Source organism: Nansenia antarctica (genome assembly GCF_963989245.1).
Source record: "Nansenia antarctica genome assembly, chromosome: 6".
NCBI classification, from domain to species: Eukaryota; Metazoa; Chordata; class Actinopteri; order Argentiniformes; family Microstomatidae; genus Nansenia; species Nansenia antarctica.
In genome coordinates this window covers 32,152,951-32,180,346 of record NC_137676.1, presented here as the reverse complement: position 1 = coordinate 32,180,346, position 27,396 = coordinate 32,152,951, and the positions used below count along the sequence as shown (strand labels likewise).

General features: G+C 44.6%; 2 protein-coding genes across 2 annotated transcripts; one reads left to right on the top strand and one right to left on the bottom strand.

The window, feature by feature from the left end:
• Positions 1-2,831: 2,831 nt before the first annotated feature.
• Positions 2,832-17,293, top strand: comta (catechol-O-methyltransferase a). Its single transcript, XM_080533329.1, has 6 exons — positions 2,832-2,954; positions 12,922-13,093; positions 13,929-14,046; positions 14,842-15,035; positions 15,692-15,823; positions 16,607-17,293. Exons 2-6 carry the CDS (start codon positions 12,923-12,925, stop codon positions 16,784-16,786), a joined length of 795 nt encoding a protein of 264 aa, XP_080389455.1. The 5' UTR covers positions 2,832-2,954; position 12,922; the 3' UTR covers positions 16,787-17,293.
• A 740-nt stretch (positions 17,294-18,033) lies between these two features.
• Positions 18,034-25,175, bottom strand: abt1 (activator of basal transcription 1). Its single transcript, XM_080534046.1, has 4 exons — positions 25,068-25,175; positions 24,401-24,828; positions 23,303-23,478; positions 18,034-19,337 (listed from the first exon to the last, which is right to left on the bottom strand). Exons 2-4 carry the CDS (start codon positions 24,795-24,797, stop codon positions 18,945-18,947), a joined length of 966 nt encoding a protein of 321 aa, XP_080390172.1. The 5' UTR covers positions 24,798-24,828; positions 25,068-25,175; the 3' UTR covers positions 18,034-18,944.
• Positions 25,176-27,396: the final 2,221 nt, after the last annotated feature.

Below are 27,396 nucleotides of genomic sequence, written 5' to 3'. Positions count from 1 at the left end.
TGTATTGATAGTTTATTGTCAGCTAGCCAGATGCAGATTCTACTCAGTTCAGTGCTTAGCGCTTTTTCCACCTGCAATATGTCCCTGTCCGAGACCAGCAGAGCCGAGTCATCCGCGAACAGGAACAAATTGCAATCACATGCTGATGACATGTCATTCATATTAGGAACAGTAAAGGTCCCAATATGCTTCCTTGTGGAACGCCGCAGGTCACTGGGAGGGGGGGGGACAGTGTTCCGTTCACACTAACCACCTGTTCCCTCCCCTCTAAGTAGGATTGCATCCAGCTCACCGATGTTCTATCGAACCCAATTGCTTTCAGTTTATCTAACAATATGTGGTGATCTACTGTGTCGAAGGCTTTCTGGAGGTCCAGCATGACCATGCCGCAGTACTTGCCCGAGTCCACCTCATGGTTGATGTGGTCGTTCAAATAGAGAAGGCATGTGTCAGTGGAATGGGATGTTCTGAATCCTGATTGAAATTCATACATCAGATTTTTTTCGGTAAGGTACCTATCAACCTGTTCATAAACTATTTTTTCCATAAGTTTCGAGATGGAATTAAGAATAGAAACAGGTCGGTAGTTGCCTGGGTCTAATTTGCTTCCTTTTTTATACAGTGGGGTTACCCTTGCTATTTTAAAGTCAAGGGGGACGTGTCCCTGTTTGATGGAGAGGTTTATTATGTGGGTGATGATTGGGGTAATGGAGGCAGCTGAGTCTTTTAGAAATCTGGCTGGAATATTGTCATGGCCTGTGGCCTTTTCTGAGTGTAGAGCGCCCAGCTTTTTAAACACCTCATCGTTTGACACCATGGAGAGTTCATCTTTGCGTACACCCAGTTTATTGTAGAACGCACGGATGTGCTCTACACCATAACGCCCTGAGTGGGGTGGTAGATTGTTAACTAATTTAGTGGCTATGGTTGTAAAGAAAGTGTTTAAGCACTTAGCCACATCCAGCTTGTCTGTAAGGAGAGAATCTCCAGATTTTATGCTGATGTTTGTAGACCTGGTTTTGAGTTTTTGACTGCAACCTAGTTGGCTATTAAGTAGCTTCCAAAGGTCACGTGGTTTGTTTAAGTTTTCTTCGATTTTGTTATCGAGGTATTCTTTCTTAGCAGATTTGGTCATGGTAATTAGTTTGTTGCATTGTTTTTTAATTTTCTCAAAGTGGGTTTTGTGATCTTCGTTTAAGTGTTTCACTAATTTTGATTTGCATTTTTGAACTTCAGAGCATTTTAGGTCTCTGACTTTCATAGCATCATTACACACATCATGCAGGAAGTGAGAAAGGTGTTATTATTACTGACTTATTTCAGTTTCTGTATTGTACTTTTTGTGTACTGCATTTGTATACTGCATATGTCATAATATGACAGTCTTACTATTGCTTTAAATGCACATCTTGAAAATGATGAGTGCAATTGAGATGATGATGCACCGCATTCATACTGGAAAATGTATGTTACGTGCAAAGCTCAAATGAACCACATTAGAATAGTGCAGGATTGTTGTCAAAATTCCATTGTTGTCAAAATTGAGTTTTTTACATAATCTGATCCATTAGGTGTTTATTAATGCCTGTGTGGTGTTATTTTAAAAATGTTGAAATGTTTTAGTTAGTAATTCATAAAATACAAAGGTTCCATCTCACAAAACATAATGGAATGTAAAAACTTTGACGCTCAATATCTCTGAACTACCCTAAACAGAGATAGAACCTTATCATTCTAAGCTCACGATGTGTCTCTGCAGCGTCTGGTGGTGTGCTGTGCTACCTGGCTGCATCATGTGCTGATGGAGATTGCAGATGGCAGGTCAAAGAGAGAGTGTTCTGATGTCGGCCCATAAGGTCAGGCCAGGTACTATAGTCTGCAACGGTAGGCTACACACACAACTAGCATTTCCTTCCACTGCTTTTATAGCTATTATCATTGAAGGGATTTCGACCAGTAGGCCTATAGCTCGATAATAAATGTTATTTTGTGGTTGTAACACGTTTTAGAAATATTTCATATTCTCAGAAATAGGGCCCAGCTCATGTTTTTTTGGCCATATTCAGATATGTATTCAAGCTCCTTTCCTGTATGCTGAATGTAACTAAAAGACGCGTCTATGTATGACTCCCTGCTGCGTCCCTTATCTACAGTATGTGTGCGATGTGTGCATAGTAGGGGGAGGGAAAGGGGGAGGGGCAGAGAGAGAGAGAGAGAGAGAGAGAAAGCAAGAGAGAGAGAGAGAGAGAGAGAGAGAGAAAGAGAGAATGGAGCATGGAGCATGGCGGCAAGAGAGAGGGGAAGAAAGAGAGAGAAGGATTGTTGCATGATTGGCTAAAGGGGGATTAAATACTCTGCGCAGTTGGCTTTGGATCAGCTCTTCTCTCTTTGTGTGTGTGTCGGGGCTTACGCTCCTCTATGTCACCGTCCGCGCGCGTGCATCTGAGCCAAGCCCCGCAGTTTGACCTATAGCTGCACATTCCTCTAAACACTCATCAAAGCTACCTCGGATAGAGAGAGAGGCGGGGGGGGGGATAGAGTGAGTGAGAGAGGGAGAGACAGAGAGAGAGAGAGGGAGGGGAGGGGGGGTAGAGAGAGGGAGAGACCGAGAGAGAGAGGGAGGGGAGGGGGGGTAGAGAGAGGGAGAGACCGAGAGAGAGAGGGAGGGGAGGGGGGGTAGAGAGAGGGAGAGACCGAGAGAGAGAGAGAGAGGGAGGGGGGGTAGAGAGAGGGAGAGACCGAGAGAGAGAGAGGGAGGGGAGGGGGAGTAGAGAGAGGGAGAGACAGAGAGAGAGAGAGAGTGTAAAAGAGATAGGCAGAGAGAAAAACAGAGAGAGAGGAGAGGAGAGGAGTGCGCGTTGTAGTGTGCTCAGGGACTTTGTGGGAAAACAGGCAACAAAGGATAAGAGGGTGAAGAGAATCTGCTCGGGGCGTAGAGACAGCTACATCAGGAAGTAAGATATTACTCTGTCTCTGTCTGGAACAATTATTTTTCTCCATGGATGATGTGTTCAACAGTTTGTCTTTCTCCTCTGTGGCTGTGTTACAGAAGTACATGACAGGGTGTGAAATGGCTTTGAAGCCATGGTCGGATTGGTTTCTGTTAAGCATGCTGTTGCTGTGAATAACATGGTAACTTATTTCAGCACTGTTGTTGTTTCAGCACAAGTCTAACTCCACCCACACCATCAGCACTGCCCAACAGTGACTTGTTTGTTTGTGGTGCATGGCCATATGCCATATGCCACGAAATAAGCAATAAAACCTGCCTGCCTTTCTGTTTTTCATCCTCACGTGTTTCGAAACTTTAGTTTCGTAGGGTAAACACATTTAGAATGTGTCTGTTTTGGGATTTTAGTGCTTCAGTGCATGTAAAGTCAATCAAGACATAGGGAATATTATCTTTGATTCAACATGTGATATTGCCTTTGATTCAAGGGAAACGTTTGATTAGGTCTTCTTGTTATGAAGCTACTGAACCTCTCCCAAAGACATAATGAAACCTATCAGTGTCAGTATCAGTCCGCTGATAACATCAGCGGAGTGCCCAGGGCTGCTCTCTCACTGCCTGGTTGCAGACTTGCGCTCCTTCACCTAAGTGATAGCATCTTTAGTTCACTCAGTGGAATTGATCAGACTCAGGCACCTTTATTGTTCCTGTGGAGCTGTGTGTGTGTGTGTGTGTGTGTGTGTGTGTGTGTGTGTGTGTGTGTGTGTGTGTGTGTGTGTGTGTGTGTGTGTGTGTGTGGCGTGCACTAAAGCCTTCCTTTGTTGTGGTCTACTGTCAGTAGTGATGGTGCTTTGCGTTGAGATTGCTGTTGGGTTCTTTCAGAGTGGCCTGAAGCATAGAGGAGCCTGTTGCCTCTGAGCATCATATACGCACGTCCTTGGTGGATATCTATTGATTAAGGGAGAGGCGTAATAGGACTCATTTGTAGTTATGTTGTCTTCTTAATTATGTTTTGACCAAGCCTTGATGTTCTAGTGGGAATGCAATCTGGTTTGTTCTTAATGGAGTATATTGATTTATCTTTCTAGATGAGTTTGGAAACCAGTCAAACGGACTCTGTCTTACCAATTGGTGGTTGGTGTACTTAAGAACCATTAATTGTGTGTAGGTTTTCACCCTAAAAGCAGTTAACGACAGCGGTACACTTACCGGTACGTTGAATACGTTAATCACTCTTGTCACAAGTGAGGAAGTTTATGTAGTCCTTTAGTAGTCCTTTCATCGTGACTCAGCTTTTAACGCCGGGCCTGCTGCCATTTCTCACACAATAAATTGGGGAAACAACACCTAGAGCCAAGCTACGTTCACGCCATCTCCTCTATGGAAACAACACGTAGAGCCGAGCTATGCTCACACCATCTCCTCTATGCGCCTCTTTCAGTTCCTTTCAGAGAGAGAGAGAGAGAGAAAGAGAGAAAAAGCTGTCCCTACTCCTTAACGGATCACAACAGTCCTCTCATTCTTTCCACCATTTTTAAATGATTTAAAATATATACGTATATCATTTTCGACATTAGTTCCATTATGTTTCCATAGTGTTGCGGTGGAGTAACACACCCACGTATCTAGAGACGGATATGATGAGACATGATTCATGGTGTCATATATGGGTCAAGTGCCTCCGGCTTCCAGACAGGTCGCAGATTTTCGCATGTTACATAAATGATAGAATCCTCCTCTCGCTGTTATGTTCTAGCTTCTTCTATGTGTCCTGCCCCTTGAAGAGGTGATGCGGTAGTCATGTGACTTGAGAACGGTGGCAGGCTGGTGATGTCCAAGTTACTGTCTACAGTATGTGTCATTCCTTTTTTGTTTAGACATAAGTAGTTTACACAGTATATGCATTCTGGTTAAAGTATTAGAGTTTTTTTTTTTTATTCCTCAGGTTCCTTGTGATCGGCCTTCATGAGAGGAGGGGTTGCAACACACGTTTCATTGTACATTTCACATCCTATATCCTATCCTCTGTCATACTGTACCGTCATTCTGAAAAAGGACTTCATGTTCATTAGCTACCACCACTGTTCCCTCTGTCCTTCTAAAAGACTCTTAATCCAGCAGCCCTGTTCTGTAGCCTTCTTCAGCTCCTATTCAAGGTTTCTGGTTAAACCCTTAAATCTTAATCATGTTTTTTTCTCGAGCAGTTTATTGAACAGTCTGGATCTGGATTTGGATTACCACATTGAACACAATTCATCACTGCAAGGGAAATGAGATCACAAGAAAATAAGATAAGAATAACAGTAATCCTAATCTCATCCCCAGACAATTCAGGCCAATATGTCTGGTGGAACAACGTTACAGTGTGGTCGCCCAAATCCAGACTGGGAGGACTGGTTGTCGCCCAAACCCAGACTGGGAGGACTGGTTGTCGCCCAAATCCAGACTGGGAGGACTGGTTGTCGCCCAAACCCAGACTGGGAGGACTGGTTGTCGCCCAAATCCAGACTGGGAGGACTGGTAGTCGCTGACAGAAGCAGAAGGCTACTCAGATTAATTATTAAATGAACATCAAATAAACTCAATCAACCAATCAAGTCATGGCCTTCGTTTACCCAATACAAAGATGGGGAAGACCTACACCTAGCTGTTGGCTTTACTTCACACATACCACACATTTCTGATACAAATCATGAGAAATGTGACAGGGTCTGGTGAAAAAGTCCTCAAGTAGGGCAAAGTCATTCATTCAGGTTTTTTTCTCCAGATTATGAATTATGATTCTTCCTTGATAAAATCTCTTGTGTTCACATGGAAAACACCATTCACCACACCAATCACCACCAATCACACTCCTCATATGGGCAAACACCTTTTGCATTTGAATTAGCAATCATAGCTTTAGCAATAAAAGGGCCAAAGGTGAGCTCTCCTGTGTTGAAATATATCTGAAGTATATCAGGGCTGGATTCGTCATGCCAGGCGATACTTTCCCCTCTGCTTGGCCAGGGAGAACATTGCCTGTGATGTCGACGAGGTCTTGTGGTCTTTGTGTGTAGAGTATATGCAGAAGGCATATTTTCTTTTTCTATTGTTTGTTCTGTATGAAGAACACTTTACAAATCCAACTGTCATTGCTGAGATGTGTACAGTATTTCAGAATAAAAAAACCGTTCTATTCTTGTATTTGTGTGTTTTATATTTGAGTATGAAAACATAACAGTTAATAACAAGCTAATGTATGTATGTAGTGTAACACTGAACATGCAAAAGGCCTACTGATAATCTTATCATAGTACTGTTTTCCGCTGATCATAGTGTTTTCCATTGTGCACATCAGTGTTCAATTGGTTGTTACAAGTGTCTATTCATTCAATGGTGTGTGTTTGTCATTTGACAACAAAATTTCATTTTGAGAAGACACCATTATTTTGAATGCAGTGTTTGCTTTTGCAAGAGATTTGTGGGTTTTGTGTGTGAGTTTCTGGATTTGTGTTAAGAGAAAATGAGCTATGCTTTGAGAAAATGTGTTAATGCGATAGAGAAAAACTGTAAAAGGAAAGCCTTGTTCGAGCAACTCTCGATTGAGATTCAAAGTGATTCCTCGAATCAGCCTTGTGTCATCAATGTTTACGCAAGTCCGGTTTGGAAAGTCTCGCTTTGGACGTGCGGCCGTAGTTAGAAGCAGCCCAGAAGAGCCGATTGTCGAAAAGAAGATACTAGACTGTACTGTGCAATAGCAATAAAGTTTAATCTAATCTAACATCTACTGATGCCTCTGGACACATCTTCAGTGATGTTCCTGGAATCATCAGGCGTTTCGGGTCTTTCAACATCATACACCCTCCTCCAGGTGACCCAGCCAGGGCTGATCAGACCCCAGCTTGTGTCCAGATGGCTAACTAGCTACCATGACTCCATGGCTCTCCTCTTTTGAGCCACAGCCATCTAGAGGCTCTCTCTGCCGCATTGGTGGTACTGCGGATGGCTCTCCTCTTTCTCTCTCCCTCGATGCCCAAACTGCTGAAGGCTCTGGCCAAGGAACGGGCTACAAATCCTCTGCAACCAACCTCTACTGGGAAACACCTCGCTCTCCAACCAGCCTGCTGGCAGTCACTGACCAGTCCTGCGTACTTGGAGAGCTTCCTCACAAAGGCTTCTTCCAAGCGGTCTTCCCACGGGACTGTCAATTCCAGCAGCACTGCTTGCCTGGTGGACTCAGACAAGAGAACAATGTCTGGTCGCAGGGTGGTGACTGCAATATGGCTGGGGAACTTCAGCTGATGTTCGAGGTCAACCAACAGCTGCCAGTCTCTTGCAGAGATCAAGATGCCTGCAGATGTTTTCCTGGCAGGGGTTGGCTGCTCCCCAGCTCTGACAAAGGTGATGGTTTTCTTGGAGGGTCGGAACTGCTTTGCCCACACAAGTCCTGCGCTGATGGCTTCAGCAATGGTCTTCAGGACTTGGTCATGCCTCCACCTGTACCGTGCATCTCCAAGGGCCCTTGTACAGCAGCTGAGGATGTGTTCCAGGGTTCCTCGCTTGGAACACAGTTGGCATGCTGGTGTCTCTGCTATTTGACAGGCTTGGAAGCACATCATAGACTGCCTGGATGAGGAATTTGATGCGGTGAGGCTCGGCTTTCCAAAGCTCAGCCCAGGTCACCTTCCTCTCAACCGCATTCTCCCATCTCGTCCAAGCTCCCTGTTGCTTCATTCTCACTGCCTTGCAGGTTCTTGTCTCCTCCACTGCTGCTCTCACCTCCTCCTGAACAAGGCGGCGCCCTTCCTTCCCCCTGGTGTTCATTTGGGGAGTTGGAAAGGATCCAAGCCCAGCTCGACCTCGTGTGACCACTCCCACCAAGCTCCTGTGACGCAGCCTCGCCTCTGCCTCTTGAACAGCTTCCTCTGCCCTCCACTTCCTGCCAGTCCTCAGTTGGATCCCTGCATTAGCCACCTTCGGATCACTTGAGTCCCTGTACTGAACCACTTCTCTGGCTCTTGTCACCTTGAATTCCTCCTCCAAGGATTTGAAGGGCAGTTGCAGTTTGTTGGTGTTCCTGTAGAGTGCGGTGCTGCTCAAACTCCTTGTTAATCCAAGCGGTCTCTGGAGGTGGTTGCTGACCCTCCTCTCTAAGGTCTCCACTGTTGAGATAGGGACCGCATAGACAAGGAGGGGCCACAGGATCCTGGGAAGAATGCCATGTTGGTAAACCCAGGCTTTAAACTTCCCGGGTAGGCCTGACTTGTCCACGGATTTCAGCCAGCCATCCAACTCAGTGCAGGTCGACTGGATGGATATTGTGTCTCTCAGAGAGCAGTCAAAAACCTTGCCCAAGCTCTTGACTGGCTTCTCTGTGATAGTTGGGATGGCTGTGCCTGTGATGGTAAACCGGAACTTGTCCTCCACTTTCCCTTTCCTCAGCACCATCGATCTTGATTTGGCGGGTTTGAAACGCATCCGGGCCCACTCCACTAGCTTTTCGAGTCCCTTCAGAATCCACCGGCAGCCTGGGACTGATTCTGTCGTGACTGTGAGGTCATCCATGAATGCCCTGATGGGTGGTTGCCGTTGTCCGGAATTCGTTCGGGGCCCTCTGCACTCTGGCTCAGCAGACTTGGTGAGCATGTTCATGGCTAGGGAGAACAGTGTCACAGAGATATCATCACAGGGTGCACTACCGATCTCCACCTTGTGCCAACTGGATGTTAATTGCTCCTGAAGAGACCCTCATCCTGAAATTGCTGTAGTAATCAGCGATGAGGTCTCTACACCTGCTGGGGACATGATGCTTCGTCAAAGTGAACTGAACCAGCTTGTGTGGAATGGAGCCGAATGCATTTGCCAGGTCAAGCCACAACACTGACAGGTTGCCTTTGTTCTCTCGGGCCTCCCGAATGAGCTGTGTCACCACGCCGGTATGCTCCAGACATCCTGGCATTCCTGACACACCGCCCTTGTGGACGGATGTATCGATGTAGGTGTTCTTTGCCAGGTAGGTACACAGCCGTCTGGAAACAGTGCTGAAGAAAACCTTTTCTCACACAGCAGGGAGATGCGGAACTGGTCTAGCTGAGTGGAGTTTTCCTCCTTCGGGATCCAAACCCCTTCAGCCACTCTCCATTGTTCAGGTATCCTCCCCCTTCTCCAGAAGACTTGCAGGATTTTCCACAGACGCAGCAGGAGTTTGGGACAGTTCTTGTACACTTTGTATGAAGTGCCACTCGGTCCTGGAGCAGAGCTTGCCCTTGCTTTGCGGACAACCTCCCTGACTTCCTTCAGCTGCAGCTCCGACATGTCGAATTGCTCTTCCGGTTCAGGGGGGTCTATGAGGATGTTGCACTCTCCCAACTCCTGCTCTCTTGCGGGATCGCTGTACGTCTGCTTCAGATGATGGTCTATCTCTTCCTGCGAGGAGGCCAGTTTGCCACTGCGCTTCTGCCCGAGCAAATCCTTCATGAACTTGAAGGGGTTGGCTATGAATGCAGCACGTTTACGTGCCCTTTCACGCCGCCACCTTCGATGCCACTCAGCCCGGCGGAGAATCCTGATGTTTTTCCGTAGGATGCACATTAGCTGGGCCAGGCCAGTGCGTTCCTCCTCTCCTGCCACCTTGTACTGGGACTTCAGCGCTTTCATCTCCTGCCTGATGTTGTGGATCTTTGCAGCTCTTTGTTTTTTGCGTAAGATGTTCCGGAGCTTTTCTTCTCCTCCACGCCGAACCGTTCAGCTGCAATGCTGACAATGATTGTTGTCATCGCTTGTAGCTTCCTGTCAGCCTCGCCCTTCACCGTTGCCTCCAGAATTTGGTCGACATTGTCATCGAACTGCTTCCACAGTGAAGTCATGCTAGCTGCTGGCCATTTCATCCGCCTCCGGTCGGACTTGTTGCTCGAGGGGTTAGACTGCAACACTTGGAGGTTCTGGGCACTATGGGGTGACTCCGGGCCTGGCACCTCCTGCGTCTCACCAGGTTGAACACCTGTGCGTTGTGTTGCTTCTACTCCTAACGGGCATTTAATCCTCGCTCGGTGGATCTTTAAGCCATGGATGTTCTTGCAGATTTTACCGCATGTACACTGCTTGCTCATAGTCGTTTGTCCATTGCCTAAGTCTGTTGCCGTTGTGTCCGTCCGACTGGGGTGCTCATCCTCCCCCCCTCTCGGGCACCCCTGGGGGTATTTTTTCCATTAAGTTCATCGTAGCTGTTTTGGGGTCCTCCTCTCAGAGGACACAGATTGGGTTGCCAGCCCGTTCTGCCCCTGGTCGCCGTCTCTCCGAGCTGTCACTGACTCTCCAGTAGTGACCACACTCTTCATGGTTGTCATCCAGTCTTTCCTGGCTGTCACTGATGACTCAGGGGGTTCGCTGTGTACATACATCTACTGATGCCTCTGGACACATCTTCAGTGATGTTCCTGGAATCATCGGGCGTTTCGGGTCTTTCAACATCATACACCCTCCTCCAGGTGACCCAGCCGGGGCTGATCAGACCCCAGCTTGTGTCCAGATGGCTAACTAGCTACCATGACTCCATGGCTCTCCTCTTTTGAGCCACAGCCATCTAGAGGCTCTCTCTGCCGCATTGGTGGTACTGCGGATGGCTCTCCTCTTTCTCTCTCCCTCGATGCCCAAACTGCTGAAGGCTCTGGCCAAGGAACGGGCTAATTTAAAATGATGGTGTAGGCTAATTTACAAGAACTGACAGCCTTTCTGACTAGTAAATGATGTTCTTCTAGCATTGTAACTGGACCCTGGATTTGGCATAGATTATTATTTCTTATGATTACTGATGGATAGATGATTCACTTACTTAGACAGATGTATTTATATAAATCGATTTGCATGAAGGCTTCTGTTAAATGTCAAGAAAATAAACATTCATTAAACTCAAACCCTCTCTCCTGAGGCAAGGATCAAACCAGTAACCTTCTGACTGCTAGCTGGCTGCCTTAACCCCTTTGCCAAACACACCGCTCTGCTATTCTCAATGTGTTGATACACATACCTATCTTTTTACACCTTTTTATCTATCTATCTATCTATCTATCTATCACACTATAAAACTATCTATCTATCTAGCACACTATCAAACTATCTATAAAAATATTATTTGTTTAAAAACTCGTAAAAGGTGGGACCTAATAATTCCAAAAAGTGGGATTTAGTTTCCGCCTGTGAGACATTTCTGACATACATCTTACTTAAACCAGACCGTAAACCTGGTTGCTACCAGGTTTGTTCTGAAGGATTGGTTGCATAGCAATAGCAATAGCATAGCAACCAAGCAGCGAATTATTTGAGCCACATTCAGGGAACGGAACTCGATCTGAAATTATCGCGAATTATGAAAAACAAGCCTGAACTGATATGCTTGGAGTGCAGTAGCCTTGGGACCAGGTTAATGTGATTCTATTATTCTTGACCCGCTTTGGGGGCGACTGTGGCTCAGGAGGTAGAGCCTGCATCTAATGATCGCAAAGTCGGCAGCTTGGCGGTTTGAACCCCGGCTGGCCACGTGTTGAGGTGTCCTTCAGCAAGGCACGGAACCCCTTATTGCTCCAGGGTAGCCGTGTATGTCCAACTCCTTGTTTAGACCATAAAATGCAGCTAGCCTTTAACTCACTGCAAGACGCCCTCTCGAGGCATAAGCTAGTCCTCAACTCGAAGAAAATGAAATTCATGTTGTTTACTATAGGGCTAGAAATGTGGACCTTACAAAGCTTCTTATATCCACAGTTGACGGCTCCTCCATTGAGAGAGTTACCGACTACAAATATCTTGGGCTGTGGTTGGATGAGAAGCTATCATTCAAAACGCATGTCGACGGCCTCGCCTCCAAACTTCGGCAAAAGGTGGGCTTTCTTTACCGTAATCGGTCTAGCTTCCCCTTGCTTTGTAGGAAGAGAGTTGTCGAGGCGGTATTCCTGTCCGTATTAGATTACGGTGATGTTATCTATAGGCATGCAGCTTCTTCTACATTGAAACAATTGGACTCAGTTTATCACTCAACTCTAAGGTTTATTACCGGGGACAGTTATGACACTCACCATTGCATACTTTATGACAAGGTTGGCTGGCCCTCTCTTTCTCTGAGGCGCAGTTACCACTGGAACTTGTTCGTTTTCAAGGCCATATGTGGCAAGCTTCCTCCTTATATCTCATCTTTATTGGACTGGAGTCTTGGTATTTATGTGACCAGATCTAATAGTTGGCTTTCTTTTCGGGTTCCGTATGCGCGTTCAGACCTGGGTAAAACAGCCTTTTTTATTGATGCCCCTAATACATGGAACACTCTGCAGCAAACTCTCCGGTTGGAGGTCCTCCCCTCTGCCTCTACCTTTAAACTCTTGGTGCAAAAACTGTATTCTACCGATTGCAATTGTTTTTAGTTTTTTTCTTTCTTTTTCTTTTTAATCCTGTCTTGCTCACTGTTTGTTTGTCCTTGCTCACTATTCTATTGTACACTCGACGTCACTGTAAATGAGGGTGACCTCAGTGCCTATCGAGTTTTAAATAAAGCTTTGAAATGAAATGAAAATACCAAATTCCAACAATTGACTGACAAGTTGATTGCATGGCAATACAACTATTATTATTATTATGACATACAATGAAATGTGAAAGGGATAGGATCATTAGGAGGTCAAAGGATCATCTCCATGACCAGCGCTATAAGCGCTACAATTCGAATCACTTAAAAGATAATTGGTTGGATATGAATCTTGAAACACTGCAATATAGGCCACAGGCGATGTTTGTCTTCAAACAAATGTTTGTGTATTATTTATCAAATCATAAAAGGTTCGTTTTATTTTCTCAGGGGACCCCAAATGAGGTCCTTCTGTCAGGGAAACACATAGGCATGTGCGTACACACACACACACACACACACACACACACACACACACACACACACACTCTGTGTCTCTCCTATAACAGTGTGCGGTTCTTCCTGTGTCCCTCCCCAGTATGTTGCTGAGCCTCCTGACGGTGTGTGTGGGCGGAGCGGCGGTCCTCTACGGTCTGTTCTTCTGGCTCATCCCTGCCGCGGTCCAGCACAACGCCTGGTGGGCCCTGCTCTGGCACGACACCATCGTAGAGAGGCTCCTGGATGGCCTGACCCGGTCCACCCGCCCCCAGGTGGCCCAGCCTGTCTTCCTTGGCACTTTTTGATCGACTTGATCGATTGTCGTCGTCTCAAACTTAAGAGACTCCCACTCGATTGTTTACTTTTGCATTCGTGGCGTTTAGCAGACATCTTTATCCAAACGCCACTTACGACAAATACGTTTGACTAAGTTGTTGTTTATTTAATTGCTTATGCGTATAACCCAAAGTCACATGAACGTTAAGTATTAGAGATGTAGGTCCAGTGGTCTCCCTCTGTGTCTTTGTGATATTATAATCGATCCCTCTCTAACGCTCTCTCTCTCTCTCTCTCTCCCTCTCTAACTCTCTCTCTCTCTCTCCCTCTCTCTCTCTCTCTGTGTCTCTCTCCCTCTCTCTCTATAACTCTCTCTCTCTCTCTCTGTCTCTCTCCCTCTCTCTCTCTTTGTCTCTCTCCCTCTATAACTCTCTCCCTCTCTATGTCTCTCTCCCTCTCTCTCTCTTTGTCTCTCTCCCTCTAACTCTCTCTCTTTGTCTCTCTCCCTCTCTAACTCTCTCTCTCTCTCTCTCTTTGTCTCTCTCCCTCTACCTCTCTCTCTCTTTGTCTCTCTCCCTCTCTAACTCTCTCTCTCTTTGTCTCTCTCCCTCTAACTCTCTCTCTCTCTCTCTCCCTCTCTCTCTCTCTTTGTCTCTCTCCACCTCTAACTCTCTCTCTCTCTCTCTTTGTCTCTCTCCCTCTCTTTGTCTCTCTCCCTCTATAACTCTCTCTCTCTTTGTCTCTCTCCCTCTCTAACTCTCTCTCTCTTTTTGTCTCTCTCCCTCTCTAACTCTCTCTCTCTCTCTCTCTCTCTCTTTGATGCCCGTACAGCGTCTTTTGAAGGCGGTGAAGAAGAACGCCACGAAAGGAGACCCTCAGAGTGTCATCTCGGCCGTCGACTACTTCTGTAGGCATTCTGAATGGGCCATGAACGTGGGGGACGAGAAAGGTAAAAGTCCTGGATTTTCTCACTCTTTGGGGCTTTCCACACTACAGGGCCAGTCCGAACCACACTGTGCTGTCTCAGTTATTTTCCCTTCACATGATCTATTCCGGTACCGTTTCACCAGTTGGGGTGGATGCGTAAACCAGGCCAGCCCGGTACAATTCAGCTTGATTTGGTTCTGCAGTGTGAGTTAATTAGACCTTTTTCCCCAAGTAGTGGAGATTTTCTGATCGCTGACGGTACTGCTAATACTGTCACTGTACTCATACTCTCTCCTCTATATGTGGACACCTGTGGATTCTCTTAGTTAAAAAATAAATAAAAATTTCTCAAACTGACGTCTTTTTTTACGAGAACGTAGCCTGAAGCCTTGTCATAATGTTCCATCCTGAATGTGAGTTCTCCTGTTCTGGGTCAACAAGACAGTGACATTTTATACACATAGACACACGTGCGCCCATGCACAAACAAGCGCGCGCACCCCCCCCCCCCCCCCACACACACACACACGTGCTATTACATAACTGTTCAAAAAGCAATCAAACAGCTTTGTCAACTCAAGCGCTTTGAGTTGCATTTCATGTACGAAAGGCTTTACTTACTTACTTACTAACTTACCTATGATGTCATCAGGGTAATAAAAAAAACACAGCAATTGTGTGATTTTCAAAAACTGCAAACACTGTCCCCCCTGGCTTGAAACTTTGGAAACCACTGAATCTTAAAAAAACAAAACAACAACAACAACCTGAAGACACCATAGGGGGTAATTTTCTCAGGACTTTGTCTTGCGTGTAGGGGCCATCTTGGACAGCGTGGTGTGTGAGGTGAGCCCGACTGCAGCCCTGGAGCTGGGCACCTACTGCGGATACTCGTCTGTGCGCATCGCACGCCTCCTGCCCCCGGGCACCAAGCTCATTACGCTGGAGTTCAACCCTGATTATGCTGCCATAGCCAGGCAGGTCATAGAACACGCTGGACTACAGGACAAGGTAAGAGGCCAGAGGAGGGAGGGAGGGAGAAAGGGGGTGAGAGAGAGAGAGAGAGAGCTAGTGGCCAGAGACTAATATCACTGTAGTGTTTAATGGATTCAACGTAATCATATGTAATGAATAGGAGAATGTCCGTACTGACAGGTGAGAGAGTGAAATGACAGCCTTACACGATCCAATACAACTTCAGGGGGTAGTGGTCGCCTAGCCTAGTGGGATAGTGAGTTGGACTGGTGACCAGAAGGTCATGAGTTTGAATCCCACCTGGGTAACACCACCACCAGTGTGCCCTATGTTACTCCAGAGAGGCTGTCCCTGTAAACTAATTGTAAGTCGCTCTGGATAAAAGCGTCTGCTAAATGGTTCGATAACTTGATTCATCCCCGGCTTAGGGCAATTAGTTTAAGGGCTACAGTGAAGCATCATGTCTACTGTACATGAACAACCAACATCACACAGTTCTATGTATAACCCTTACCTGTTGACAGTTTGTTAGTCTGGCAACAATTAACTTGAAGGGGGGTGGAATTGACATTCAAATCACCTTATGAAGCATTCATTATACCTCCATGAAGACCCGAATGCACTGTACTGTGTACTTCAAGTAAAGTGCTACTGAACAGCTGTATTGATGTTATTTAATTATGTTTCGGCAGATTTGTCTGGTGGAAGGATCCTCTGGAGATCTGATTCCTAAAATGGCCGAACTTTTTGGGGTTAAAACGTTTGACTTTATCTTCTTGGACCACTGGAAGGACCGCTACCTCCCTGATCTCAAACTGCTGGAGGTAAGAACAAACACAGCTCATGACGTTAGAATTATAAGGTTCTATCTCCATTTTTGGTCAACATTTATTTTTTTACATAATCTGATCCATTAGGTGTTTATTAATGCCTGTGTGGTGTTATTTTTTAATTTGTTGACATTTTTTAGTTAGTAATTAATTAAATACTAAGGTTCCATCTCACAAAACATAATGGAATGTAAAAACTTTGACGCTCAATATCTCTGAACTACCCTAAACGGAGATAGAACCTTATCATTCTAAGCTCACGAACTGAATGCATTCAATCCAGTGAGCATCATTTGTGTGGGAAAAAAATTACATCGGCCAAATTCAGCGCTCGACACAGCAGTGTGACGTGGATGAACTAGTCGACCACTATGTCTGCGTTTGATCCAGTGACCAGATGCAATGAACAACAGCCAAAAACATGTCTTGCTTGTGTGTACTGTGTACGGTAATTACATTGGCTGCATGATTAGGCTGGCTAAGTCTGTCTTCTCTAAAAATCGTTTTTTTAACATATACATATTTCTCTAATTGCTTTACTTGATTTAATCACTCAACAAAACAGGGACGTTATACTGATCGAGTAGTTGACCACCAGGTTTCAAGGTAGACTCTTTAGCGATATGAAGTCACAGAAGTTGGATGACAGATGTTTAACTTGCTAGCAATTCCATCAGTGCACACGCACTCTGCCAGTAGTCCCCCTACTGCTATTCTGTGGCTTAATGTCTTATTGGAAACAGTTACCTTAAATCAGAACTGTGCCTCTCCCCTTAGGAGTGTCAGCTGATGAGGAAAGGTACCATCCTGCTGGCAGACAACGTCATCTGTCCTGGGACCCCTGAGTACCTGGCGTACGTCAGAAACAGCCCCCTGTACGAGAGCCAATACTTCAAGTCCCATCTGGAGTACACCAAGGTGGAGGACGGCCTGGAGAAATCTATCTTCTTGGGATGAAGAGGGGCACGATACAGTATACAGTACACGATACAGTCCACTCAGAGTGAATAAACCTCACTGTTGACTTAAAAGGATCCTTGTTTACTTAAGTACCGCACGCACGCACACGGGGGCGCACACACACACAGGATAAAGTACTCACTCAATAAACCTCACTCTTTGCTGTACTGTCCATGCCCACACACACACACAGTCAATAAACCTCACTGTTTACTTAAACAGGTTTGCACTAGCTACTGTAAGTACAGCTCCCCCCCACACACACTGCCTACTCTCTGAAATAGACATTACAAATAATTATAATCTACAGGTGCTGTATCCTGTTACAGGTGCTATATGCTGCATTTTTACAAGTGAAAGAGAAATAGGTACTATTATATTTTTCCTCCTGTCTACAAAAGATGAGCAGGGGGGTATTCCATCAATGTCGCAAAAGACTGCAGTGTGGTGTAAGCCCAAAACGAATTTCCCAGTCATGGGACAATAAAGTGACTTTTGACTTGACTTGACTTCTTATTTCGGTTTCAGTTGAACTTTTAAACAGCACCAGATGAATGTTGGATAGATTTTACTTATCGTTTTACTTCTACTTTTGTCTGAATTGTCTGGGGTGCCTTCTGTCTGTGTTTTAACATGTTGTATTGTCTGTTGTTGTTTTTTGGCTGCAGTGTGGTGTAAGCCCAAAACACATTTCCCAGTCATGGGACAATAAAGTGACTTTTGAGGACAATCCAGGCTAATTTTGGTAAAACAAAAACAAAAACTCAGGTAACATCATCAATTCACATCCCACATCACAACATCCCAATTCACATTCACAATGCCTTGATTATAGGGTTTTAGGCATTAGAACTAGACTGGAACAAGCAAGTCATCTTATTAACATAATACTAGTGTCTGTTTTAATCTGTGCTAAACATTTTTTTTAAATATAAATGCAGTGGTTAACATGACATTCTTTATGATTTGCTGACATGTTAAGTTGTTGTTGCTGTCATTTACAAATAGCTGACAACAGTTGCTATACATTCATATTTTTGTATGAAGGCTTTAAATAAGATTTGTTTGGAATATGTCTTTGGAACGATGAGTGATTATTTCTGATATGGAATACATATGATTTAACACTTGAGAACGCATTGTATTCTTTCAGTATACTGTAGACATCCCCCTTATTTATTTAAGATTTTACAAAAGCATTTCCAGCATCATCATTTACAATGCATGAGCAAACCAATGACCAGTTAATCGTTAACGAACGATTATAATAAATGTGACAGCAGCTGGTGAAAATATTGCAATGCAATGGATAGGATGCATGGAATGAATGGATGCACCTAGTTAGTGTAGAGTAGTGGGGATTACGCACCGAATCCATTGCATTGCAATGTTTTGGCTTGACTAGCGAGTGTGTCATTGATTTTCAACAACGTTGACATTTATTGACATTATTCAGTTATTATTATTCATTATTCATTTTTGGTTGGTTGCCGACTTGTTCCCGCTTTCACAAGCTGCTGTCATAAATGAATTACTGACACATGTGACAGTTATAAACACTAGAGGGGAGTGCCGTGTAGCCGACCTTCCCCCCCCCCCCCCCCCCATCTTCTGTCAATCGTGAGGGTAAATAAACTGTTGGTGATTTAGCGCCACCTGCTATGGTGGAGTGTTTGCCCAACTCAACTCCAGTGTCTCAGGTCAGTTATTCACTAGCGCCAGTAGATTGCGTCATGCACCTGAAAGCCATTGACAATCAAGAGAGAAACCTATTGAAGAACACCGTGGCCTGTGCCTTCTCTAGTGATATATCTCTATGGGGGAGGGGGGACGGACGATGACACACGCTCAGTCTTTCTCCCTTGAGTCCTTGTGCCTTAACAGAGCCTTCTCTCACTGCTGCTCCCAGGAGGTCTTCATCAGAGCACAATAACACACCACCAAGTCTGATCATCTTATCACCAAGTCTCATCATCGGCATCAGGATTCCTGACCCATTGCGTTCATCGACCAGCTGATGCGACTGAAGTCAGTCCTTGTTTTTGCTGATATTGAAAGATCTTGGCCAGAAGAGAGACATTAGACTGGAACAAAACACACACACACACACACACACACACACACACACACATGCTCAAGCACGCGCACGTCAGTCCTAGTTTTTGCTGCTGTTGAAGATCTTAGCCAGCAGTGAGACGTTGGACTGGGCCTTCTCCTGGTGGACCTTGGCCTTGTCCTGGGCCAGCTTCAGACTCTTCCCGGACACGGCCTTGTCTGGTCTGGTCTGCCTCCGCAGGCGACTCAGCTGGATCTCCTCCTCTGTCCGCCGCTGGGTGAAGTCGTACGTCTTCTCCTCCACCTCCTTCTCGCCCTTCCTCGCCCTCTTCTTCCGGAGCTTGGCCAGGTTCTGGCTCTTCTCCACGTTAGCCAGGTAGAAGTTGGTCTCTCGTTTGGCCTGGGAGATCTCGGTGCGGAGGCGCTGCTGCAGGACCGTCTGCTCGTAGGCCAGCCGCTCGCTCAGGTGACACCACTGGAACCTGTGGAGGTACTGGAGAGAGAGGGACGAGAGGAGGCGCTTCAGACACGTCATAAAAAAAACTAAAATGTGACAGCTGCTGGTGAAAAGTGCAACCAGTACAGGGTATATACAGGAATCTTGAGGTTAATTTCAATACCTTTTTAAAAGACCAAGACTTTTTAAAGACCTTGTCAATATTTTTCCAGACCTCACCGCCACTTCGAGCTGTAACCGTTTACATCAGTGACACCTTTAACTTAACAGTTTTAGTTTGCAATAGACTAGACCAGTGTTTCCTCTATATGCATTAATTTGTGGCGGGCCGCCACAAATGAATTTTCCCCGCCACTAATTGATTCAGTTATTATGACCGGAGAACAGAAAAAAAGCAGATTGAAGCTAGATTTAGGCCGCTTCCAAAACTACATTTCGTTACGTGTAGTAAATTCCAATATGTTACAATGTTGCAATTAGGGCTGGGTTAAAAAAATCGATTTCCCGATTCAGAATCGATCTTCATTAAAATGAGCGATTATCGATTCCTAAATCCCGAGATCGATCTTTTTTTTTTTTTTTGCTTGCAGCTTCAACCCGCAACGAGATCTCGTGCTACAATAATTGATCATATCTCACGCAACGTGAGGTCTCAACACTAAAATCTAAAAACATGGCGATGGCAGGGACACTCAAGTCACCACCAGGCTTAAAGTCAGATGTCTGGGTGCATTTTGGATTTTAAAAATGTGACGATAGAGATGAGCTGGACAAAAGCAAAGTCATATGTAAATAAAAAGTACATTCATGTAACTGCTTTGGAGTCAATTCATTGATATGTTTAACAATGCTACATGTTATAGGGTTCCTTGAACCATTTATAGCATTAATTCTGAGAATCTCTTTCATATTCAAGCAAAACAATTATATTTCAACTAGATCGAATCGGAATCGAATCGAATCGAATCGAATCGTGAATCGAATCGAATCGTGAGCTCACTGAGCTGGTGAATCGGAATCGAATCGTTTTGGGAAATCAGTGGCGATACCCAGCCCTAGTTGCAATTAACCTCGTCGTTTGTGTTCGCACTGCAATCGAGACTGAATCGCTCTCAACAGGCGCGCGGTGCGAGGCGACACGCTTGCCAAACAGTTTTGTGATTGGTCCGAATTTCCCGGGACATTTGGATTTCAGGAAATCACTCTCCTCTCTCTCTCTCTTCGCCCATCGCCGGTGCCTTTAATCCCGTATCCTAATCGAAAATGCAACATCATCAGCGACGACTGTGGGTTATTGCATTTACTCCTGTTCTCTGGTTCATGTTCTTATACCAGTGCTCAGTATACAAGTATTTTAATGAACATTCGTAATGTAGTCTCTGATGTTCATGGTCAACTAAATCAGCCTATTTTGTGAAACAAATAATGTTCCCGCTAATGGGTTAACCGAGCAGCCTCGCACCTAACGCTAGCTTCGAACTATTCATAGCATAAACATTGGTAAATGTCATAAACGACACAGTATTGGCAGGGGGAAAGAAGGGGAGTCGAATTTTTATTGACAACGGATTTACATGCTGGAAAAACATACAGCTAAAATTCAGGGAACATTTGGACAATAAGAGACACAAGGTGTGGACGCATGGTCTAATTACAGGGCAAAATGTGCGGGGCAAAAATAATCTATTGCCTCTAAAATTATCACGAACAGAACGGCGGAGGTACGGGTAAACACGGCTCATGTCGCTGTCATCAAAGGTAAGAGTTGGTTTTCTTTAACTCAGCTGATGCATTACCTTGCTGTTGGTTGTTTACCGAATCTGTCACACTGTGATTTTACTTGTGTAAACAGTTAGTGAGTAACGTTAGCCGGTTTTGTGCGTGTACTCTCATGTAGGCCTACTTCGTATTGATGAGCTGATGATCTTTCATTGTGTGTGTGTGTGCGTGTATGTATGTATGTGACTGTCAGTCACAAGTTTATATTCTACGGATGTTGTTCAGTGCTGTATGCGCGTTCCCGGTTCCATGTGTACTCTACTCTTGTGTACTTCATATTCGATGAGCTGATTATCTCTCGTGTACTTCATATTTGATGAGCTGATGATCTTTCTGTGTGTGTCAGTGTCTTGGGTGTATCTGTCAGTAACATGTATATTATATGGTAACCGATATTCAGTGCTGTATGCGCGTTCCGCATGTTCTGCTGCAGCTGTAGGATATCTTGGTATTTGATCACCTTCTATATAAAATCACCTGCTCGGCTTTAATGACTTAACCTCTATTTAAAAATGTTGCCACCCTCTAGTTTTTGGTGAAATTTCGTCTTTGTTTTGAGTGCCAAATGCGCGCGAAAACCCACCAGCGCGCCACTAATGTAAAAGATCCTGGAGGAAACACTGCTAGACCACTATCATACAACAGAATTTCCGGTTCATCTTTGTTTTTTAATAAAACTAATAACAGTGTTTCCTCTATATGCATTGATTAGTGGCGGGCCACCACGAATACATTTTCTCCGCCACTATTGATTCAGTCGACTTTGATTCAATGTCAGCCATAGTAGAAAGGCAGAGCGAGATATTATCACCGGAGAACAGAAAAATTGCAGATTGAAGCTAGATTTAGGCCGCTTTCGTAGACCTACACGTTCCGATTTAGGGTGTAGTAAGTTACAATATGTGTGGTGGCCTGGGAAAACCCTTCACATGGTGGCATTTTGACATTTTCATTTTTTTATATTTCCATAAATTAGAAGTTCTCAGCTATTCATAACTGGTTGAATGACTGAGATAGCCCTTTATTTTAAAAAGTTATGAGCATTTTAATGTATCATGTCAAAAAAAATGAAAGGTGAGAAATCCTCCCCTTTCTCCTCCGGGTCGGGGGAGGAGCCTATGCAGATCGGCCGGTCTCGTTTGTCTGCTTGTGATGCGGTGTTAGTCTGCTCGCCTCGTCGGTATGCGAGGGACAGATCCATTTGTGTGTCTTCTAGTTAAGATTTTATTACTTTATGCTTATTGTGAGCATCAGTAAACTGGCAATAACACAGGTGGAAGTATCGTCTCTCCTTTCGCTCATGTGTGCATGCGTTGCTTAACTGAGAATGAGACACGTTCAACATGACGTTGTTTCGCTAGCAAACTACCCACCACAAACACATAAAAATAAGTACTTTCTCTTTTGTTTTCTTAAAATGTTTATTCACCATAATGTAGTATGGAGTTCAAAGTACTAGAACACCACATAATATCAAAATCGCGATTTCCGTCTATTTTTGCTCTTTGCCACAAACGAACGCCAGCGACATCCGACGGGTTTTCACAGGCCACCACACATATGTTACAATGTTGCAATTAACCTTGTCTCAGACTGAATCGCTCTCAACACGCGCGAAGCGACGCGCTTGCAAAACAGTTTTGTGATTGGTCCAAAAGTCCTAAAAAATATATAATTCTGAATAAAAGTCCTAAAAAAGTTTCAGAATAAGTCCTAAAACGTTTTTTTTCTAAATAAAAGTCTGAAAAAAAAGTTTCTGAATAAAAGTCCTAAAAAAAAGTTTCAAAATAAAAGTCTGAAAAAAAAGTTTCAGAATAAAAGTCTGAAAAAAAGTCTGGAAAAAAAAGTTTCAGAATAAAAGTCCTAAAAAAGAAAAGTTTCAGAATCTACGTAGACGTTACGATTTAGGGTGCAGTAAGTTACAATATGTTACAATATAGTCTAGCGAGACTAGACTAGATGATCGTGGAGTGAAGATATTATCAAAGCGTACGCGCCTGTCGATCACCCGTACGCTTTGAGAATATCTTCACTCAACGATCATCTAGTCTGGTCTGGCTCCTGCGCCGTCTGTTGTTCTTCCTGCACACAGGTAAAAATATCCAGGATCTAGCAGCGTCGTCATTGGGCTCGCGCAAACAAACCCGGCGAATGTTTTACTTGCTCCGGGCAAGTAAAAAAGCGTTACTTTCAAACCCTGCCGTTCAAAGAGAAGAAAATACCTTGATGCACCAGAGGTCGCTGCTGAAGCGGTTGCGTTTGCGCGCGCCCATGGGCGTGTTGTGGAGGCTGGCTGCCACCCTCTTGGCCAGCCGCTTGTCCCTGAACTCCACCCAGCCTTCGGTGAAGCTGCAGGCCTTGGAGCCGGCCTTCTTCTTCTTCCTCTTCACCGAGCGATCTGGAGGAAGATCCGATTAAAAAAGACAATCGTTTGTGTGTGTAGCACAGGAGATTATGGCGGTCCTCTGTGGCACGGTGGGTAGAGCGTGCCGCTAACAACGCTTAGGTTGTGGGTTCGATTCCCGGTCGGGCCATCTATACTGAAAAATGTATGCACTCGCTGCAATGTAAGTCGCTTTGGATAAAAGGGTCAGCTAAATGGCTTACGCCTTACAATATTATTATCATCATTATCATTATTATTATTATGATGAGACACGCCAGGAAGGAAGGGGTGAATCCTAAACAGCCTACAGGGGCGGCGGTAGGCCTAGAGGTTAGAGAGGCCGGCTAGCAATCGCTAGCGAGGTCTCTGGTTCGATCCCCGCCTCAGGAGGGAGCTGCATGTGCCCTTGAGCAAGGCACTAATCCCTAATTGCTCCAGGGGCGCCGACTATGGCTGACCCTGTGCCTTGAGCAAAAAATACCAAATTCCAACAATTGATTGATGTGATGATATTATTATTATTATTATTATAGTATTATTATTATTATTATTGTTATTATTATTATATGTTATTTGGTGGACCAACACAGTGTACTGTGCTGTAGCAGGAGTCAGCTGGAAAGAGTGTGCTGTAAAACCATGTCAGTGTACAGGATATAGGCCTAGATTTCTGGGGGCTTAGTTGAATTTCCTGTCTTTTACGGCTATACAACCTTTACACGTCACTTAAAACATCGCTTTTCCCCCATTTAATAGAGAGGGAGAGAGTGAGTGTGTGTGCCTGGGTAATATAAACATGTATAATGTCCACGTCTGTGTGTGCATTTCAGACAGTTGTGAAGGATATCATCATGATTAACAATGAACAGAAACATTGAAATCCAATCTGTGACAGAAAGCAAGTTCAATAAGTGGTTGCAATGCAGTCACTCACCCTCGGGCTGAAGGAAGACCCTTCCTATCTCTCCATACACACTCAGCATGTTACGCATGTGTTTGGGCCTGAGTCTTGGGGGGATGTGACCCAGATACACGATTCCTGGTAGCACCCCCTTTTTGGTGATGGACAGCTCTTTTTTTTTGCTTTCGACACCAAAGTCAGTCTGCCCTTTCACGTCGTTCTCGTTGTCTTCGTCATTGTCTTCATTGTCGTGATTCCCTGGGATGTCCTCATCTTCATTTTCTTCATCTTCATCGTTGTCATCTTCATTTTCTTCCTCTTCATTCCCCTCTGCTCCGGTCCTGGACACCTCTCCAGCATTGTGGTCGTCATCCGTCACGTCTTCAGCCATGTCTGTCTCCTCGGTGTCCATCCTCTCCTTACTTCCCATAGAACGGATGTCCACAAACAGATACAATAGACTAGAGTTGGAGTAGAAAGACATGAGATTTTAACCGTGGTAATCTTAGCAGTTGGATTATAGACATAGTATGCATCATGTGTAGCCTAGCTATACACGAATTGTACAGAACGAATTGTCTCCACACACACATGGTTACGTCTACACTGGGGCTAAGTTAGCCTGGCTAGCAGAATGTTGCTGGTAACGCTTTGGACAATTGTACAAACAATTCAGTCACAACCATTAACTTTCGCTTACCTCGTATGTAATAGAGTACCAGATAATTGCGTTAAAATCAAACGCGATTATCAATTAATTCCATACAGTAATTTAGTAAATATAAGATGAAATGCGTAGGAAAACAACTACAGCTGGTCGGCTACACGTGTGCAGAAAATGAGCCGTAGTTCCGCATGGCAGGCAGCAGTGCAGCACACCGCTTCCTGTAGGTTTATCTTCATACCACTAGGTGGCGACATTACACTGAGAATAAAATCACTCTCTTGGATTCACTATCTAAAAAGGTACAAAAAAGAAGAAGAAAAAAGTCAACTTGAACTTGAGCAAACTGGAGGGGCCTCGAATCATCATCAATATCATTCTATGATATTATTCAATAAATTGTAGCTACAACTAAACATGTGTTACAATGATTTATCTATTCCAGCAGCCTTCCGTACAGTTTTAGAAATACGTTTTAGTTAGTCCCCCCAAAAAGGTTAGGGGTAGGTTAGGGTTAGGGTTAGGGAGGGTTGGGGTTCAACTGAGGTCCATGTTGAACACTTTCCACAGAGGTTTCTACATGGAACCCAAAACAGTTGTATATGTCCCAAAGAAAATAGGTTATCAAAGGGTTCCTCTACAAGGGCAAAATTAAGAACCCTTTTGTAATCCTTGTCCCCCCCCCTTCAACAAAAAACACCACATGATTCTGAGCCACGTATTGAAAACGCACGTCCCTTTATCTCGTCGCTTCCTCGCGGCAATCAGATTCAAAGCCGGTGCGTGAATAGTGCACTAGAGACAGCAGAGCCCAGGGACTAACCATCTACCCCTTAGACCGCAGCCTGGGAACGCGACAACATTTGAGATGCCGCATAAAGGAAATGTAAACTCGGAGGCATCTCATAATGGACAGAAACCTTCTCTGTGTTTACTTCCCCTGCAGGGTTGCATCGGTGCTTTATTATGCATCACCATGTGCGTGTCGCATGTGTGTTCCTCCTGCATTATTGAAAAGGATGAATCGGGCTTACTAAGTGCTCCGCGATGCTGTCGGTAGTCCGACCTATCCGTTTTAAATATAACCCTGAACACTACAGCGGCAGGCTGGCAGCGCTCCTCAGGGAAGAGGGAAAGATGCCATGTTTCATATTGAATGGCCGTTATGTAAAACCTGGCGGGAAGATGGAGATGAAGTGGAATGTCCGTATTTCTGCCTTTCTTTAATGAATTTCTATGCCTCTTTGTTGAATAGAAGAAGACGCACTGGAATGCATTTTGGGTGCATTATTTGTGTTCCCCCCCCCCACTATTTGTGTATTGGGGAAAGTAACAGTAACAGTCAAGGATGGTTGTTTTATGTTGTTTGTTTATACTTTAATAAATACTGTCATAAACGGAATAAAACATAATATTTGTCAGCCGAGTAGCCAAGCTTGATACCCATTGTTTCTACTAAATAGATCATGAAAATATTGTTGTACTTCTGTGCTATTTGTAACCAGTCCAGTTCTTTTTCTATTGTTTTGTTGTAGAAGTTGTGTACCAAATCAATAGGCGACTGTAGCTACCAGCTTCCTGACACCACTAAACTAAACATTGATTGTAGTCATTCTCATAGGCTACTCATTATCAGGCCAGGAAACAGATGAAAGCACAATCTTTGTTGAAAATAAATATTGCACAATATTCAACGAGTCATCAGATGACTATGGTATAGTATGCGATGTTTCTTTTCAATTAGGATGCATTATCTAAACGCATGATCTGTTTCTTCCAGTAGGGACCTAATTAAACCACAGACATCGGAGGTAAGGTAGTGTGTGACAGGCAGGAAACGCCTCGCAGAGCGTGTGTCTGTTTGATCCTGGCGGGTGAATGACAGCTCAAGATATGGATTTGACAGGCCACTGTCCATCGAATCTGTAGCCTACGCATAACAAAACAGCTTTAAAATTAGGACGGGATGAATCAGGTGCGACAGGACAATTGGAAAGACAACATGAGAGGAAACGCGAGGAGGCATGGGTGACGGTCCCTGCCAGACAACGTTTCAGGGCTGAGTTTCAATCACGGCTGTATTATCAAATGAGGGTCTGAGGAATTACTGAATTATGAGGGGGAAATCAAAGACGGCAGATTATGCGAGGGGGCGAGGGAGGAAGAGAGTACAAAGTATGACAAGTGACAGGACAGAGAAAGAGTGTATTTCAGATGATTGTACTGTGCTTCACTTGTGTATGATAAAGGATTCCTTACATAGGAGTTTGATATACTGTAATTAGCCATGCAATTTAAGGTAGTGCTGGTCCTTATCAGTGTGAATTGTAGTTAGGGGCCTTCGAGATGGAAACATGACAAATAC